The sequence below is a fragment of the Protomyctophum bolini genome (assembly GCF_963924005.1).
Source record: "Protomyctophum bolini genome assembly, chromosome: 9".
Lineage (NCBI taxonomy): Eukaryota > Metazoa > Chordata > Actinopteri > Myctophiformes > Myctophidae > Protomyctophum > Protomyctophum bolini.
The window spans coordinates 34,345,730-34,366,217 of record NC_137870.1 but is presented as its reverse complement, the minus strand read 5'-3'; the positions used below and the strand labels follow the sequence as shown (position 1 = coordinate 34,366,217).

The following is a 20,488-nucleotide window of genomic DNA, read 5'->3' as shown; positions in this document are numbered from 1 at the left end:
AGTGCAACATCAAACATATGTCGTGTTCATGTTATCCAGATGTGACGTTAAGTCAGCTTAGCTATACATCATGTCCATGCTTTCTGGATGTGACCTTTGTCTTTTTGATGATTCATTTTCTGTACAGCTTGAGTACATGGAAAGTTGGGGAGAATCAACTGGTAGAACCCATAACTGCATAACAATGTTAGATTTACAATTCATATTTTGGTGGCTAAACTCCAACATCAATAATGGACTCTGATATATTGTACAGATGGAATACGTTTTTGGGGCCATACAGTATATCTTAGAAAGTCCTTGTACAGATGTTATGAATCAAATATGGTTTCCATTGTCCTTTTATGTGGTGAGTAATTGTCCTTATGGTATCCTACATCATGTGATCCAAACATTTCGTGACTCCAAAAATGTATAGGCATCCGTTTGAAAATAAGGCTTTTTCCTTAATTTGTGAAATGCGGTCCAGGATTAAGATAAACAACACTGTATAGTAGAGAAAGGGCCTGCTACTCACCGTCCAACAATGAAGTGAGGTAGGGCAATAATAAAAGTGCCGATTGACATCAGCACACAGCCCATGGCAATGATCTTTGGCCGATGGAGCTTGGCCCCAAAATAGCTGACAAACGCTATTACCAACAGGTTACCTGGAAGAGAGGAAGGAGAAAGAGCAAATGTTTGATAAAAATCACACTTGTGTGAAGTGAGGGGCGCTCTTATCATCATACATCACAATCGGGTGCTCAGCCAATCATATCATCACAGATGTCATTCCGGCCAATCACTTTTGGCATCTTCACTTTTCTGCCCTCACTTTTCTCTTCAATATGTACTTTGCAATCAAATCGTCGCTATTGGGTGATCAGCCAATCACAAGCCATCACAAATGGCTTGCCAATCACAAGTCGTTTGTGTTTACACAAACCCGGAAAGCTGGGCATAGGAAGGACTAGCACCTCTGAAAATGGATTAGTTAGTTACCTTCTGTTTAAAACTCTGGCTGCCAGTGTTTTCGGAAGGCCAGAAAAAAATACTGTAGTTGAGCCTCTAGGAGACAAAAGCGTGGATTAGTGTTTTTATTTTTGTATTATTATATTATTTCTTAGTATTACTGTAACTATACCACAATAAGATTTACAAATGAACACATACAGACAGTATACATAGAGAGAAGTGACAGCCATGATATGAGGCTGATGTCTGATGTCAGTCTGTATTATTTTGTGGCAATCCTGAAGCACTGGTCAAGATGTTCATTGTTGAAAACAATGACTCGTGTACGTGGATGGGAACATTGTGAGTTGGATCATTGCAGGAGCTCTCATGTTTTTTAATTGAGCTTGCACGTTGATCCAAAGGTCACTCACGCCAACATCCTTGAATAGTGGTTTATCTTTAGGTTGGGGGACTTTTAGTGCTTAGCATAGGCTAAATAATATTAGTAACTGTTTTAGTCACCATAGTAAACATGTTATTTGTAAAATGTATTACAACACTAGTACCCTATATAATAATTATACACTAAAATAAATAGCTAATGTTAAATACAAATAAAACTGTAAATGTTTAGTACATCTGCATTCATTCAAGCTAAATACAAATATAAAATATAGCTGCAAGCAGCGATAAGGCGGGACCAAGGAGATAGAGAGAGAGAGAGAGAGAGAGAGAGAGAGAGAGAGAGAGAGAGAGAGAGAGAGAGGAGAGAGAGAGAGAGAGAGAGAGAGAGAGAATATAGAGAGAGCAATATGCACAAATAAGAATCACAGGCTGAGTAGTCGCTACCCGGATTTGAACCAGTGACCCTGTGGTCTAAAGGTGAGAGCTCTACCGACTGAGCTAAGCAGACACTGTCAGTTGACTCATTCTATACAATAACATCATGCAGTATAGGTATTAGCTGCCAACCGTATTTGGAAGACGTATTAGTTGCATGAGAGGTTTCACAAAACAGAAACTTTCATTGGCTCATAAAAACTTCATTTTTTCACTTAAAAGAAATCTGTTACGATTTTTTGTTCGTATAAGTCCAAAGTTCAAGTGTAGACGTTTTTGTACATTTTGATCAAAGATTCTGGGAGGAGATAGATTTTAAATGGTTTTCATATAATTCAAAATGGTGGGTAATCTAAAGGTCAGAGGTCAAAAGTCAGAATACGAAAGTTGTTCGCCATGAGGAGACAAATATGTGTATCAAAGTGTCATTGCCAACGGTCAAACGGTTCATGAGATATGCACGTTCAAAGTTTGCATTTTCAGTGCTATAGCGCCACCATTTGGCCAATGGTCATGGGCTTCACATGGGCACCGTTTGGCATGGCCCTCTACCAGATTACCGAGTTTCGTAAAAACCGACTGCACGGTTCAGTCAGAACAGCTATTTTTGGCGGAAGGAGAAGAAGAAGAAAAAGAAACACAAATACAAGAAGTGACCAAAGTCACTGCGTGTCTTCTTGGTCCCTTAACTAGATAAAGTGCCCCTCGGGGCACAGGTCTCCACCAGGGCAAGTTGGGTTGTGGCCTCCTGGGTGCGCTATAATAGGCCAATGTAAAAAGGTTGCCATTTCTTCTTATGCCTTGGATGGCAATTGGATGATTTGAGGCATTTTTTTTTCAAAATGGGGTTTGCAAAAATCCACCTGTTGGTGGCGCTATAACAGGCCAATGTGAAAAGTTTGGGATATATTCCTCAGCCTAGTATGAAATTCTGTGAAAGATTTCACATAAATTGCACGCTGCGTCCATGATTTGAGGCTTTTTGTTCAAAATGGGCCAATTCTGCAAACTTTAAAAGCCAATGTTAGCCAATAAGGATGGAATACAAAACAACAACGGACGGAGTGCGAAACATACTCTCTCCCCATGCCTTCAGCCTGGTGGAGACAATAATGCTAATTATTTAAAAAAAGCTCTGTGTTTGTAGTACTCAAAAGGCAGAAAAGAATGTATAATGTCATCATTAAACACAATTGCACAATTGCACCTGGTTACATAACTCACTTGATTTTATATTTGGTCCTTTTTTATTTTTTTTTATTTTGTGCAAAGTATAATATGACAGGGGTTGGTTCCATAATTTAGAGCAACACATAAATGTGCTTTAAAACACTTTGTTGCTTCTGAACATTGGAGCACAATGGAGCAGCACGAGTGTCATTGCAGCTCAGACCACACTGTTCATTTTACTTTGATCCAGGACCGTGGAAGAGGAATGGTGTCTAGAAAGACACAATAACCATGTTGCCTGACCCTGTTCTATTTGAGAGATGAGTGTTATGATGTCCTACTAGAACCCTCTTTCCAAGTATTACACAGTGGTTCAGGGAATTGTCTATATGTTTACCTTTGGAAAAGATTGCATACGTTCTTAAGAACAAACAAGAAGTGTTTCAGGAGGTGTGGGGCCGTTTTATAAGATACATAAAGAACAATAATTTGTCACATTTAATGGATGGAGCTGAAGAGGAGTAGTGCTGTTGTTGTTTTTTTGTTTTGTTTTTTGGTTATTGTTGTTTTGCTTTCTTTATATTAGTAATTGTCTTGTAATGTTCATTGTTGTTTTCTAGACTGTATGTTTGTATTGTCATTGGTGTGTAAAAAAGGAAAAAAAAATACATTGTTGAAAAAAAGAACGAAAGGTGGGTCGAAAGAGAGACGGCGAGAACTCAGTGCTTGACTGTTATTTTTCTTTGTGTGATTTTTTGGTTGTGAGGACAACATGTTGTACATGCAGTAGGCTACAGTACATACGTATATGCAGCACATACATATGCAGTACATACATATGCAGTACATACATATGCAGTACATACGTATGCAGTACATACGTATGCAGTACATACGTATGCAGTACATACGTATGCATCTGTGCGTTGTATTTTGGGCCCTAGATTCGATTTGATTTAATAGATGTCTTTATTATCCACAAGGGGAATTTGTTTTGCTCAGGTCAATGCATACATTCAGGACAATACATAAATATACAAATACAATAGAACACCCAGCAAAGTACTAGTAAAATAATTGTAAGTTTAAAAGTTATTTAAAAGAAAGCAAAATCCTCTCTCCACAATGTGAAACACTCATAATGTGTGTGTGTGTGTGTGTGTGTGTGTGTGTGTGTGTGTGTGTGTGTGTGTGTGTGTGTGTGTGTGTGTGTGTGTGTGTCCAATTGCCCATGGAAACTAAATTATCACCGCTCAGTCCAGTTAATCTGTCTGTGTGTGCGTGTGCGGGGAGCACTAGCAAGCAAGTCCAATTGGACAAGGTAAGGTATATATCTCAGCCTCCGTAGGAGGTCCGCTGCTGGCAGTTTGTGAAGATGGCCTGTGTGTTGTCATTAAAGGTCAACCCACTTTCAATAGTGGTCCCAAGATATTTGTAGCTGCCGAACCTCTCCACCACCTCCCCACCCAATGTCAGCTGCGGAATGGGTTCGAGGTCATCCCTCCTCCGAGGGCTTATGAGGAGCTCCATGCGGTCTTCTTCACATTCAGCTGAAGGTACAGTAGTGCTCCTCACACCACTGGTGGAGCTTCTTTGAGGTGTCGACCAGAGCAGTATCGTCTGCAAACTTCAACGGCCATGCTCACACTGTCAGAGCCCCTCGGGTTGTTGGCATAGAGAACAGAACAGATCTGGGGAAATCACTGTCCCCTGGGGGGCTCCGGTAGATGTAATCATAACCGAAGAAGAGGAGGCACTGTTGACCTTAACAAACTGCTCCCTTTTGAGGAGGAAGTCCATTATCCAGAGGATCATGTGGGGATCCACCTGGCATCAGCTTATGGAGGGATGTTTACATAAGATGATGCATACAGTACACATGCATATAGATGTACAATGTACATACAGTAGCCTACCTGCTGCGGTTGACCTAGCAGGCTCATCTGCATACCATATGATCTTTGCAGAGATTAGCAACCATCTCCAGCACACTGTTCATCCATCTCCAGCACATCTTATCTTTTCGTCTACTTTTCTCTGCTCTATTATGCTACCATCTTCTCACTTTTCCTATGCTCCCCTTCTCTACTCTCCTGTCCTCTCTTGTCCTCTCTCTCTCTCTCTCTCTCTCTCTCTCTCTCTCTCTCTCTCTCTCTCCGTCCCTCTGTGCTCGGCTTCTGTGTTACTGTGGCAACGGTCCTATGGAAACAGCCTGTTTCCACCCACGAGCAGCAGCCTCTATTGGAAGGTCAGAAATTGGGTTGACAGACCCAGGACGTTATTTATTAGCCACTTCCTCCAGTGAGTGTGATGACCTCCGGCAGTTATCAGTAAAAGAGTACTATATGTTTGGCCTTCATCATAGCCTATATTATCACACAAAGTTCACAACCATACCAACATGAAGATGCCAACTTGCCTTCTTCAATGTCACTAAAATATGAGGTGAAATGGTATTTGATCATTATGCCTTGAAGATTGGATTATATTCTTTATTTTGCATGAACTGAACTCTTTGGATCTCCACTCATGCAGCAAGTTATGTATGATTTATATCCTAGAACAGACACTGACTGTTCTAGTCTAATGGACCGCCTTCTTTTAAAGGAGGGTGATTACTGGCACACTGGCATAAGTGTGTGAGAGATTATTCTTGGTTTAAAATATACTAATATATACTAAATATATACTTAAAAACATTTAGTCAAATAAATGATCACACAAAAACAAAAAAAAACTAAAACTAGGGTCTTTGTGCACATCATGCAGGGGACCCCGCACTCCCTATAGTCCAAAGCACTTCTATACGGCTATTCCTCCTCCCGAGGCCATAATAGCTTTGCTCATAACGCCACCACAGCTGACTTTTAAACGCCACCACGCTAATTGGGTTAGTGGGGGTGATGCCCAAAACACACCCATGACTAATTCAGGGCCATTTTACGCACAGTAAAAGAAAAACACATGACAGACTTTATACAACACGGCAATATGGAAGGGATAATGCATAATTATCTCTTATATTCTAGCCTCCTACTCTCCACAGAAGAAATAAATCTCACAGCTTGCACGTCCCCGATAGGCAATGTGGCACATCATGAAACAAGATTACACACAGCTTCCGTCAGAAGCCTGATGAATCCCTTATTTACACCTTGAATGCCTCTGTGACCCATTCACACTTCACTCTAAAAGACAGAAAGACGGAGAAGAGGGGAGTCCATGATGCATTATGTTGCTAACACAAGAGAGAAGAGAATAAGAGGAGTGACGTACAGGCAGGCTTACTCACCTATCTCGAAGCTCCCATCAATGACCCCTATCAGGTAACTGGGGATGTCGAAGCGTCGCTCCAGCTGAGTAATTGTGCTCTTCATGTAGCTTCCCGACAGAGCCTTCGCAAAATAGGCGAAGGACAAAGCCACTACAAACATCTGGAGAGAGATGGGAAAGAAAGAAAGACAAATCATTTTACTATTATCCGAAAGAGATGCTTCGATCATTCCCTGATATTGTGAATTATATGTATTATCCTGTTATAAAATGAGATCAGTCAGTCATTCAGTCAGTCCTCAGTGGGTTGACCAATCAATCTGAACTTATACGGGCATTGATCATTGGAATATGGACAGTGGTGAAGCCCATTTTATTAGCATTGTTGCCACAGTCTAATAGCTATTGCGCTCTGTTGTTATGGTTGCTGTCTCCGCAGGCTATGGGATTGTAGCTGCGGTTGTGGTCTTATAACCGAGCTGGGTGGACCTAGCTTTGGGGCTACAGTATACACACCCAAAGGCAGAAAGAGCAGCAGCAGAGAGAGCTTGCATGGCTCAGCACTACAATGCTATAAAGGACTTTGATTTAAACGCACGCCATGTAGCACATCCAGCAAGGCTGTTGCTGTAGTGTAGTTGTGACGTGTGTAGAAAATAAAGAGCAGATGTGGACACAGTCCCATAGCCTGGACGGACGGTTATTTGAGCTGGCTTTGGTGCTACAGTCTTCAAACACAACAGCAGAGATAATGGCAGCAAAGAGAGAGCTGGCTCTACTGTGCAAAGTTGTAGACGGTTGTGGTCCCAAAGTCTGCATTATAGTTTGGGTGCGGACCTCCTCCCAGGTATGGACTAGTTCACTATGGAAGACTAAAAGCGGAGTGCTTGTCAAATAAACACAGGGAAAGCAGTTAGGGGATAAATGTCTTGTTCATGGACACCTCGAAACAGGCAGGCAGGCAGGCCCTACTCTCTCTCTCACACACACACACACACACACACACACACACACACACACACACACACACACACACACACACACACACACACACACACACACACACACACACACACACACACACACACACACACACACACACACACACACACACACACACACACACACACACACACACACACACACACACACACACACACACACAGATCTGCCATCTGGCTTGTCTTTTTTTTTTTGTCAAATATGTTTTTATTGAACAGATTATAAATTATTACAAACATTATGAACAAAATGAAAGAAAAAAAGAAATAAAGACAAAAAAGATAAAGAAATCCCTTAACCCTCCCACCCATACTGCTCAGTGACACTGCATAGTGCATACTATATAATAAGATGATAGAAAGCTCATGGAAAACATCTGAAAAGAAAATGGCGAACAGTCAACGCCATCTGGCTTGTCTAATTGATTGTCAAGTCTGCAGCTCCCGAGTTTCGGTCATACTTTCTTCTGAGAAGAAGTGAATGGCTGAGGAGAACGGATCCTCGTTTTACGAGGCTGCCATGATGATGATTCTTCTACATTTTCAAACAAGCATGACCAAAATACAGCCAGGACAGTCCTTGTATTTAAGGATTTGGGACACCTCAAAAAGGTCTAAAATACAGGATTTTCTCAGGAAAAGGTGACATCTAGCATCAGATTGTCAATATCCTACTATAAATGTTTGAAATCTCTGCATGCGTGCGTGTCAGTGTGCAATGTGCATCAGTAATTGTGGGCTCGCTGCAACATCAGTATGATATCTTGACCCTTTAGTCATTGTGAGAAATCATATAGATTATTAATTTAATCATGTTCAACATGTGTTCTTAATGGTGTTAAACATTAGAGGATTTACAGTGATTAGTGCAGACTAAAAAGGAATTTTGTTTAAGCTGCATGTGTGAAAATCCCAAAAGTACCATTGAGACCCGTGACATGCATTTTGTTCAGAGGCAATAGTTCACACAAAAATATACGGTAATAATTCTATCATTAAAATGAAAACATGGATCTTTTGGCCACACAAGGAGTTTTCCTGTAAAACGTCGTAGCAGCTTTATCCAAAACTATTGACACAGAGGGTGACCAGTTCTTAAACTGTGACAAGGAATATATCTTTCTAATCACTTGAATACCATCATTTTGGTCACCGTGTGTCGTGCTGGGACAAAAGTATGGAAACAGAACAGCACCAACATCAAAAGAAGTTTGAAGCTAGCAGTTGTATATGTGTGAAATGAGAAAGATTGAGCAACTACAGTTATATTCTCTTTCATGACTTAAATACATTGATCGTTTCCAATCACTGACACTGAGTGTGTTTTTCCCCTTCCCGGCAGCTGTAATGCCAGGACGGAGCTCCCCAGTCTGTAAGATGTCACGTCTGCACTATAGAATACAGTTTGTTGGTTCAAATACCAATCCGGGGCCTTGTTAAGTTTTCAGACACAAAACAGAGAATGTACATGCAGAGACCTTTCCAGCGGCTATTCCGTGTTTCTGGTTCCTGGTCGATCGGAGCTGGATTAATCAAGACATCAACGCTGATTGACTGTCGAAACATGACTAGTGAAGAGAATGGTGCCTCAATTGGGACTTTCAGCTGGAGCGAAGACTCTGAAGCAACGAAACGCTTCAGTCGCGTTGCCTGGTTCGCGTTGTTTGCACTGCTCGATTCAATGTTGCGCTACGTTGCATCTCTGCATTGACTTTGTATGTAATCATAGGCCAGTGCTCGGACAAATACCTTTGTGCCCGGTGTGAATACACATTTAGAGTTCCAAATAATACAAAAAATATTACATTAAATTGCTACATAAACCTTATATACAGTACTGTAGGTTTTCTGAACTCAAACTTGTTTAACTAACTAAAACATATTTCCACAGCGCTGCAGGTGCTCCATCCTTCTCTGGTCCTGAATATACAAACTGCACCGACTGCACCTGACACCGCTTCACCTCCTCCCCCGAAATAGCTTCCCCAAACTAATGGCTGCAGCAGTCTATATTAAAATTGGCTGGCCAGACGGAGGGCGTAACCATATAAGGAGTTCCCAATGCAGCATCTTTGTTCGATAGTTCTTTCATTGTATTATTTGAATGGCACGATTCAATATTGAGTCAATCTTTCTTTTTCACGATACTTTTCTTTCTCTATCTCTTTTTTGTTCTTTTTGGGAATGCACTGTACGTGTCATGGACCGTGACTAAATGTTCTGATGAGCCGCCACACTCAAATATTGTTATGTTTTGATAGTATTACAACATGTGCGCAGAACACCAGACGTTCAAGACGGATCTGTCCGATATTTCATATTCCATCCTAATTGGCTAACATTGGCTTTCAAAGTTTGCAGGATTGGCCCGTTTTGAACAAAAAGCCTCAAATCATGAACGCAGCGTGCAATTTACGTGAAATCTTTCAAAGACTTTCCTACTATAGGCTGAGGAATATATCCCATCCTTTTCACATTGGCCTGTTATAGCGCCACCAACAGGTGGATTTTTTCAAAACACATTTTTGGAACAAAATGCCATCCAAGGCATAAGAGGAAATGGCACCCTTTTCACATTGGCCTATTATAGCGCCACCAGGAGGCCACAACCTGACCTGGCCTGGTGGGGCCATGTGACTCGAGGGGCACTTTATCTAGTTGCTAGTGTACATCAGTGTCGTGCTCCAGTGGGTTTTCACTCCACACCCTGCACCCCATACCGCAGCTATGCACACATTTTGGTGTCACGTGGGATTGCATTTGCTCATAGGTGCGTATATTGGTAGATTATATCCACAGCTCTGTACCAAACCTCAGTTAATAGTCAAACTCACCCTCAGCACCCCAATAGAACTCTGCTGGCACATTCATATTGAATCCAAAGTAAGTTACCATTAGACACTATGACTATTCTAACACATGTATACGTAATTGTTGTAATTAGACCGTTCACGTTCATGAATGACCTAGTTATGTCTTTGCATAATCACAAGCATTCCCAAAACAATTATTGTCATGGGATGAATAGCTCCCTACGTAACTAACTACTAATAGAAAGAGAGAGAGAGAGAGAGAGAGAGAGAGAGAGAGAGAGAGGTCACAGTAATGAACCTACTCATTCATGGCGTAAGAACATTGAGAATTTGTGATTGATAAATAATATAACAGACAGATGAGGAGATGACAAACACGCGCCTGGCCAGACAGTTGCCGAGACGTTTCAGACAGTTTCTTAAATCACTGTGTCATGAGATGATTACTGCAGTCTGAGCATTGATAAATTACTGACCTAATTTAGTACGGTGGATTCTTCGTTGTGTCTACTGTGAAATAAAGTAGACTAGGCTGCAGCACCCTTTAAAAAAGAATAACATATTTATGCAGCCTATATTTTTACCCCGAATAAAACCACACAGTATGTTTTACCCAATTAAAAGCATATGACTGACTTCGCATAGGCATACACACAAAGGTGATGTGGATGTTTCAGATGCTTTATATACACTTATTTAGAGGAAAACCACTATCACTGTTGGTGAATTTGGGGTTAGAGCCTGTGAAACACCTGATTCACCAAAGGGTAAATTACGTACAATACGTACCAAAGAATATATTGCAAAAATGGACACCCACAAGTGGCCAGGAAAAGCTGGGAATAAACAATTGGAATTTTTTGCACAACCTTGTTTTACTACAGGTAGAAATAAAAAGCAACAGAATCACATTGTGAGTTTTTTGCCCAGGATTAGGGAACAATCAGTAGGCCAGAGCCTTAGCTGTGCCATGCCCCACCCAGCAGATCAAGGAGCCAAACAATCCTGAGAACAATTGAAAGTCTTTCTAGTTTCACTTACTGTAAACTGTATTATTATAAGCGTCTTTAACACCATTGTTTCGCATCACTTTCATCCTCATAAAATGACAACAGGTCTTAGATCTTGGGAGCTTCGAGATAGGCACGGGAGCCCCTCCTCTCTGAAAGCTACAGCAATAGAAGCTATTCAAAGCGACATCAGAGGTGGTGACAGACTCAACAAACTGCTCCAAAGAGAAACATATTGGATAGTTACTCTAAAAGCCACAACATTTCCTGGCCTCAATGATGAAGTTGATTTCATGCCTTTCCTCTGATAGTACTGATATATATATATATATATATATATATATATATATATATATATATATATATATATATATTGTGATTTGGGTTACTATCTAAATGTAAATATTTACTTTATATTTTTCCCTTTGTTTTTCCCATTAATTGTCTTTTTCTTTTCACTTGGTGCTGGTCACTTTGGGTGTTTTGTTATTTGTAATTTTTTGATTTATTGAACATCTTTTGATGTATAATCAACATGATATATATATAAACACAGTGTAACTAAAATGAAATAATTGATATGAAAATGAAATAATAACGATGTAATGATATGATTGGATCACACCCACCACCTGGCTGTATTTAAGGGTGACTAATCAGCCAAGCTGGCAGATAGACCCTGATGAAGACCTTTTTGGTCGAAACGCGTTGGTCCTGTTATTTATTTGCCTTGCTCATCTTCAAATAAACGATTTAATTTTTCACCAAAGACGGAGTGCCTTGGATTCTAAGTCCCAGATATACCTAATATAACTCAAACCGAGCAACCTCAAACTTGACATGTGTGTCCCACTGCCAGATGACCTGGGGGTATAGCAGGGTTCAGTGTGAATTGGAGTTTCCCAAAACCGAAAAATTGGCCATGGTCTTTACACCAATATAAGTGGGAGAGTGCACAATGGAACTCCATTTGCATACAGTATGCTCACGTATGCCATCAACACCAGCTAGTATGTCACTATGACACATCATTCACAACCTGCATATTTTTAGAGTAGGATATATATATACACACACACACTGAGGTATATATATATATATATGTATATGCAAAGCACCTGACGAAGGCTACACAGCGAAACGCGTGGTGCAAATAAAGCAATGAAGCAAAAATAATCTTGTCCTGAGCGTCTCTGGAGTATGCGGTCCCTTCCTCTTCTAAGGAAGTTTTCCCTGGTCTACATTTTATGCCTTGCCTACCAGCACCTCCCCCACTTGGATGTGCACGAAAAGCTACCTGTTTATATATATATATATATACATACAGTATATATATATATATATATACACAGTATATAATTATAGAGGCTTTGGAAAATAAGTGTATAATGGAAAGTTTGGCTCAAACTAGTAACAAAGACAGGGTGTTTGTATGAGGAAGAAGTCTGAGGAGTCCCTTTGATTCATTATCTAAGCTTCCTCTGCATTCCACCTAAATATGCACAATACAAAGGAAGTGGTTTGTTGTAGCCAGGCCATTTAAAAGCTGTTATCACACATTGAAAATAAACTCCGTCTACGAAGTTCACACAATTGCTTCTGAATTAAAATAGATAAATACTATTACTATACTGGGTAGCTCAGTCCAAGCACTTGCCTTTGGACCACAAGTTTCTGGGTTTGATCTCGAGCACCAACAACTCAGTGTACGAGTACTAGCATGGCTTGGGCAACTAAGTCACGCGGTAAGTACTGGGAGCTGATCGTAGGTGTGGCGCTTCACCTCAGGAATCCATATCCCTGGGTTGTAAACTTGTATGCTTTGAAAAGGGTAAAGAGTAAAGACCCTGGGCCAGATTCAGGAAAGAGATTTACAACCAGGTGTAAATGAAGTGCGTAAAGGAGGGTGCATAATCCGTACGATCAATCTCACGTGTCATTCACCAAAGGTTGAGTAATGGCTTCATTTCTGCGTATTGCGGGTGTATCTCATTTCGCCTCTTTCCCAAGCGATTCGCCTGCTGTCGCCTGGTGTATTAGAACATCCACGCCCATTTCACGCCATATAAGGCAACAGGAAATGTGTGTTGACAAAATAATGTTGGGCACATCTTTTTTGAGGTTTGGGGACTATGAATTGATTCAGCATGAAGACTAAAGCATTCTAAATAAATATACGCATGAGTTGATCACTGGTATGTCACACTCCGAGCTGACGTGGAAATGAGCGTACTGTACGACCCTGCACACAGAATTCTGCAAATTCTTTCTCCGGGTCTACCATAAAAAACTAATATGCAGGGCAGAATCATCAAAATAAAAGAGAGCATGTTACAACCACCTAAAAGAAAGTGACCCACTCCATAACAAGGCACTAACCCACAGCGAAACCCCAGAAAGATGCCCCTGGGCCTCAACCAGCTGGTCCTGGAACTCTGTGCACAAACACAAACAGAGCCACCAGATAGAAAACCCACTGGACTAAACCAAATTATAAAACAGCAAATTGAAAGCTCTCTGACACATTGTAAAGAAGCAACCCAAAAGCAGAGTAAACTAGAATTCTATCTGGCCCTAAACAGAGAATACACTGTGGCAGAATACTTGAGCACCGTGATCGACACAAAACAAAGAAGCATGTTAACAAACTCAGCTCACAAAGTTCGGTCTATTCTTTCACCACTTTAATAATACCAATTGGTATTGTATTTTATATAATTTTAATCGTTGATTTAATCACCTTTACAATGAGGTATAGCTTGTAAGGATCAGGTGTTCGTGGAATGAGCAACACAGCTGAAGGTGTGGGTAACGCCTCCAAATTCACCCTTGCTTTGAGTTGCTTAGTGGATTGGATGAGTGCACTCTCACACAGTATATATTATTTTTTAGCTTTTATTGATACATGAACAGTAATCAGACAGGAAATGGGGAGAGATGGGGGGGGTGACACACAGCAAAAGTCATCGGGATCGGGACTCTAACCCGCGACATGCTGTAAAGCTGGATTACCAGCCCATGTGCCCAGACGGCTACGCCAGCCGCCCGGGCCCCATTTTTACATTTTATTATATTTATACTCAGAATTAGGGAACTCTGAGTATAAACGTCTGACTCTGGAAGATCCATACGCAGCCACAAGAGCTTGGTATGTTATGGGGCAGTATCTCTCTCATAGGCAAGACAGAACTCATCATTGAAGGCAATCTCAATGCAGTGAGATATCGGGATGAGATTCTGGAGCCAGCTGCGATCCCATATCTTCAGAATCTGGGACCTAACGGGTCCTCCAGGATGACAACGCTCACCCCCACAGAGCCAGGATCATAAAGTGAAATAAATGACCAATATGTGTTTTTTTCCCCTTATTACTGTGGGAGTGTGCAATCATCCAGTCCACTAAGTAACTCAAAGCAAAGGTTGAATACCATACCAACCATTTGCCATTTTGGCATGTTTTTGGGGGCGCTGCCCACACATTTAGCTGTGTTGCTTATTCCACAAATGCCCGATCCTTACAAGCTATTTGTAAAGGTCAACGATTAAAATGATATAAAATACGGGGCGGGCCACGCTCATATTTTCTGGTCTTGTCCTAAAATTCAGAAATACTGGCAGGATATTCACTCCACCTTGGAGACCATTCTGTGTTTTGAGATACCTCTGTCTGTTTCTTTTCTACTGTTGGGAAATATCCCTGAAGAGTTTCTAACACATGATAAATATTTAATCAAGATCCTCTTAGCATCAAGTAAAAAAGCAATCACACGACGCTGGTACCAACAGGACCCACCAACGAAAGATCAATGGATGGACATTATTGAGGAACTGTATTCTATGGAAAAACTAACATTCATACTGAGACTACAAGAGGATAAATTCTATAAAAAGTGGGAAAAGTGGAATCTCTTCTCTCAGCCTAGCGATATTGCAATAGGATTTCATTGAATGTTTGTTGTAATATGAAAAATGCAGCCTTTTTTCTTTTACTTTTTGTCCTTTTCTTTTCTTTTTCTTTCCCGTATTGTCTTGTTAGTTGAGTTCTTTTTTTTGTCTGTTCTTCCTTCAATAAAAATTAAGTGAAAAAAAAAATGATATAAAATACAATACGAATTGTTATTATTAAAGTGGAGAAATAATGGATCAAAATTTCCAAACTTTGTGTGCTGAGTTTAGATACAAACTCAGTGAGCATATTCTTGCAATCGAGAAAGTCCGTTATAGGCAGACCTGTCTCCCCAGAGAAGACAGAGCAGCGTTTTTATCTGCTGGGCGAAGTAAAACGATGTACAAACACAGCACAGCAGCAAGATTTGTGAGCTGAGCTGTTGTGATAGGAGAAGGATATCAAATGGAACACAACCACCGTAAAGACTACTAGTACTAACCATCTGCATCGAGTGATCTCGGTACATAGAAATTGATTTACCAGTATTGAAGATTCTGACTTTCAATTGTACATACGGTACATTTTGTTTTGAGTGTATTGAATTATACACTCAAAACAAAATGTACCGTATGTACAATTGGCAAAAATAAAAGATGTCATTGGAACGTCTTTGGAAAAGATTGAAAAAAGCCTGGCAAGGGGAGAACAGCAAAATAAATCTGGCAGTCAATGTTAAAAGGTAAGGAAATACGAATCTGGCAGTGAATGAGTTCATGTTTATCATAATCACAGTAATCATTTAAGGCTTTTGTAAATAAATTAAACATGTACACTTTAGAGCACTGCAGAGGGGATGTGTGTCCGTCTATGTCCAGTTGATGCTTGTTAATGTCAATCAAAGCAATTATGTTTCTTTCTGCACTGTCAAATAGGCCTATATCTAATCTAAGAATCAAAGCCAAATATGTTTACAAGCGACCTTCCGTATTATAGACATTTTTGTTTGACCTTTTGGAAATATCTAGGCTCCACTTGGTTGGTAAAGTCCAGATGACTTGACTATGAATTATTTTGGTTAGTGGAATTTATATTTACCTGTATGCAGTATTAATATTGTATTTTGTATTAGTGCGCTGTCTATTTGTCCTCTGAAACAATGTGCTTTACAGTTAATGAGAACTTCACTTGTCCTTTGAGCTTGCATTTTGTATTTATTGTTGTGTAGAAGAACTTTGTTGAACTGTTGAACTTTTTTTAAGTGCTTTATAAATAAAGTGCTTTTGAAAAGGATGGCCAATACGTTAATAATTGCTCATCAGCTATGTTCACTCTTTTTTATAATAAAATGTAAAAGAAAAAGTGGGTAATTTCCAATAGACGGCGACAATATATAAGCCTTTATTGCTGTACCTTTAGGCTAGAGCCAGAGGGGGAGGGTGGCTGTCTGCTCATGGCGTCAGCATGTCCATTCTCTGTGGTCCGGCTAGGCTCTGTTCCCACGTCCATTCTCCAGGGACAGCTCTGTGTCTCTTTGGCCAAAGTCTCCCTAGTAATGCACTGAATTGGCATCGAAGCATGCAACCCTGCAAATGGATAATTCACACATGTGACCCACGTCTTATACTCAGCCAAAAAAAACATACAGTAAATAAGTCTGCAGACAGCAGAGTAATTATGATGAAAAAAAATCTCTTTAACACTATAATGAAACATTAGCCTGGCATCACCACACTGATCACGTGGGATCACTCGCGTGCGTGATCCCACGTGATCAGTCTGGCGATGCCAGCCTATAGTGAAACATGGGAATAAATATGGATGTATAATTTGATTTACCGGTAATTATATCCTGTAATGTGTAGACGATCTGAAATGACCTGAGCTTGTGTTGCTTATTTGTACCCCCATCCCCCGCCTGTGTGGAGACTGAGACAGTAAGACGGCAGTTATGTAGGCTATGGTGCTTTGGTCTCTTGAGTACTTTATCCCAGAGTAAAAAAAGGCATGGTGCTAGGTCAGAGTGTGCATGCTGCGTGGCCTGTCGCTGTCCATTGGTTGTGGTGCTGAACCATTTGCCAATCGATACATGTAGAGCTCAGGGATTCTCGAACGTTTACACCAGGACGGTCAGAACCCGAATGTGCAGGGAATGTTTTTGGTGACCCTACACTAGAATATATATTGATTATTGTGTGTCCTATCAATGTATTTTAAGAGCTACCTGTACATGAGACTATTAGGGCCGATTCATACTCCTATTTTACCGCTGTAGTGCTGAAATGATTTCTGTAGCACCGAAGAGACGACTTTAGGACGGTACCCGCCCCCCCGAACCTCAAATGACGTCACATTGTAGGCTCTACAGAGCCGAACCGACTTTAATTCGGCTCTAAAATAGGAGTATGAATCACGCCTAAGTCCTTGTCACTCACTAATACTGTCATCAAAGAGTTGAGTGTCAACACTCAACCATGAAGGAGAAGATTCAGAAAGAGTATACAGGAGACTGAGGAGAGAGCGTATGGTACTGAAGAGTTAACTCATGTGAATGACTGCTCCATCATGTTAAAAATATATATATTATGGATATTTGATGAAGTCATGCATGCAGATATGAAGCATTTCCGTTTCATAAATATGAAAAATAGTTTCTCAATCTCTTTTGTTTGGCGTTTGTTTTTGTAAACATAATGGAACCAAATTATTCCTCTCGCTATCTGGACTTTGAGACAACGCGACCCTGGGATCCAAATCCGGGAGGGCTGCTCAGGATACGCTTACATCAACAATGAACTTATCATGACACTTCACACACACTCCTACACTCCACGCCGCCTTCACCCGCCCCTCCCCCTGTTGTCCCGGCTGTGCCTCCCACACGCACGCAGCCCCTCCATCCAGAAGGGTTGCGTGTGGGTAGTATTTTTTTACATTGTTGCCTAGACCTACAACCCGCCCTGCCCGCCCACCCAAGACCCAAGTACAGTCTGTGCCTGCACGATACAATGACAATTGTAATGTGATGTGATGTATGCCCCCTCCCCCCCCCCCCCCCGTACCACTCTGTCAACACCCCCACCCCAACTCTGCCTCCCTCCCCCGCAACCCCCCCTCTCCCCCAAACTCTGTTTTCTTTTTCTTTGATGTTGCAAGAAAGATGTATTTGGCACTGCTCTGCGGGCATAAGGGCTACGCTTGCATGCGGGCCCTTTGTCTAAGACAAATGTCTTCCTCGGGAGACAAATAATAATAAAGAACCTTGAAATGGACCCCTGACAGGCGTTACAAATATTTGCCTATAATAAACAATGAGCAATTACTTTACTTTCTGCTCTACCCTAGTATAAAACATGATCATCAGATATTATTATTATATAAGGAAGAAGATTTTTTTTCAAAAAGGTGTATTTGTTAAAATGTCGTTTGTATGTGGACATGCCCACCAGTTCATTAAGTATGCCTGGTGATCCACCAGAACTGAAGCTGCACCCACAGCTGTTGTTGTATGATAAAGGGGGAGGGATTAGAGGATGGGATGGTATTGTGATGTCACTATCACTGTCTAATCATTAGACCCCTTGATGTGGTTATTATGTGCAACTCTAATGAAGTACTGTAGCCTCATAAACACATGAAAAACTGAAGAAAAAAAAGGCTTTTAATCCAGAATTGATCGATGTCACCATAGGCCACATAGTATTATACTATAGGCCTACCACTGTACATAACTAAAATAAAATGAACCAACTGTACAAAAACAAACTTTCAAAGGGGAAGGTGCTTCTTTGGCACCTGTCTATCTGTGCACTATGGGGGTGCCGGGTGCGTTCGGAAATTCGCACTGAGGGCACTATAGTGTTTGTTTGTTTGATTGATTGATTAATGTATTAACAGATTGTATAATTTCAGTACAAGGTTTGTATAAGTATAAGGTTGGTGAGGGGTGCGTTAAGGGTTGGGAGAGGGTTAAGGTTAGGTTTAGGTGTGCTGCCCCGTGGGAAGTTATAGTGAGGGTTTGAGATAGGTTGTAGGACTATATGCATGTTCAATTCATATCAATTCAATTCACCTCTTGTCTTCGTTTATTCAGTGCACAGTGGAGTGCGCTCGAAAAAAAGATTTAGTGCGCTGCGCCCAGGTGTGCTGAGTGAGCCCGTACTGACCGGCCCTACTCAGAAGTTGGGGTTGTCCTGAGTGAGTGCGTCACTGCGGTGCGCTCCCCGGGGGCGAAAGCTATAAGCTAGCTATGGCCAGAATTTAGTAGGCCTACATCATCATACAAGTGTTCATCATTTACCTTGGCCCAATGGCCCATGTTTTAACTGGTTAAAACTCGTTCGTAAGCGCTCGCCGCTCTGTGACGTGACTGCCCAGCGCATAAAAACTGAGCACATTCCCAGTGCGCATATCCGAACGCACAATCTCTTCATTCCATAGATAGAGATATAGAAAACGCACTCTTAATAGCTAAACCTAGCCTTGGATTTTGACGAAAGATAGGACAGTAAAAGTCAGACTCGATAAAAATGCATTTCTCCAAAGCGAAGCTCAACCCATCAAAGTAAAAACATCAATAATGTTGTAAAAACAAATGATGCCTACTTACCAGGTGTTTAGTGAAACAAAAGTAGCCTGTGTTGTTAGGATCGGGACATCTCTTTGAAAGTATAAGCACGTTTTAAACTTCTGAGTGAGACGCAACAGCTAGTGCCCTGCATTGTGAGAGCGAGTTCGTTTCCAGCTGGCTACCACCTGTGTCAAGTGACGGCAAGGATCGAAATGTGCGTCACGTCGGACCAACGTAAGCATTTTACATCTGGTCAGCAAATTCAAAATAAAAGTCAGGCTGACATATTTCACAATTAAATGTCAAAAAACGTTTCCGGTAACCAGAAGAGTGTGGGCACCTGAGAACTCCGGGCACCACTTATATTTACATGCATTTGAATAAATGGGGGGCCAAATACATAAAGCCTAAATAATGTTAGGCTACAAATTGCTACAAAACCTTTGGATAGCTAGTCAGTATAGGCTATAGTCCTAAACAAGTAGGCCTTGAATTTAGACCAAGTTTTACATTATTATAAGGTTAAATCTTTCTTTCTTTTTTAGGTTCCCAGTCGACGTACAGAAGTGCCAGAAATCACTTTTAAACTGATCAGTGATCACTGATGGTTGCTTTACCATGCTTTAACAGCCACCACCCTGACTGGCGATACCCAGTAGTGGATGGTGATGGTGAGGCACTTTCAGACTGGGCATCTAGAAATGACCTTGCTGTGATACATGACCCCAAACAAAGAGGAACTTTCTCTTTGAATGGAACGCCCTACCCTGCACAGATCTTCATTCTTATGACGATTTCCCACACAGTCAACACCGGCCCTTGCTTGTAGGCTACACAATGGCCTACATCCTACAACTCCCAGTCAGTAAGACGCTTGAGGGCGAGAAGCGTGAGCACTCATCCGCCTTGTTGACTGCAGACTGCTATAGACGAGTGCTGGCGCTTTGGCATGGGGGGTCAGATCAACATGGAATGAATTCTGTACA

General features: G+C 41.1%; 1 protein-coding gene across 1 annotated transcript in view; it reads right to left on the bottom strand.

The window, feature by feature from the left end:
- slco1c1 (solute carrier organic anion transporter family, member 1C1) overlaps positions 1 to 19,669 on the bottom strand; it is a 29,438-nt gene extending 9,769 nt beyond the window's left edge. The window contains exons 1-4 of the mRNA XM_080772727.1: positions 19,542 to 19,669; positions 16,346 to 16,518; positions 6,242 to 6,383; positions 518 to 650 (exon numbers count right to left, since the gene is read on the bottom strand). Coding sequence (XP_080628853.1) covers positions 518 to 650; positions 6,242 to 6,383; positions 16,346 to 16,504 — 434 coding nt within the window. The 5' untranslated portion in view covers positions 16,505 to 16,518; positions 19,542 to 19,669. The remainder of the gene's footprint in view (positions 1 to 517; positions 651 to 6,241; positions 6,384 to 16,345; positions 16,519 to 19,541) is intronic.
- Positions 19,670 to 20,488: the final 819 nt, after the last annotated feature.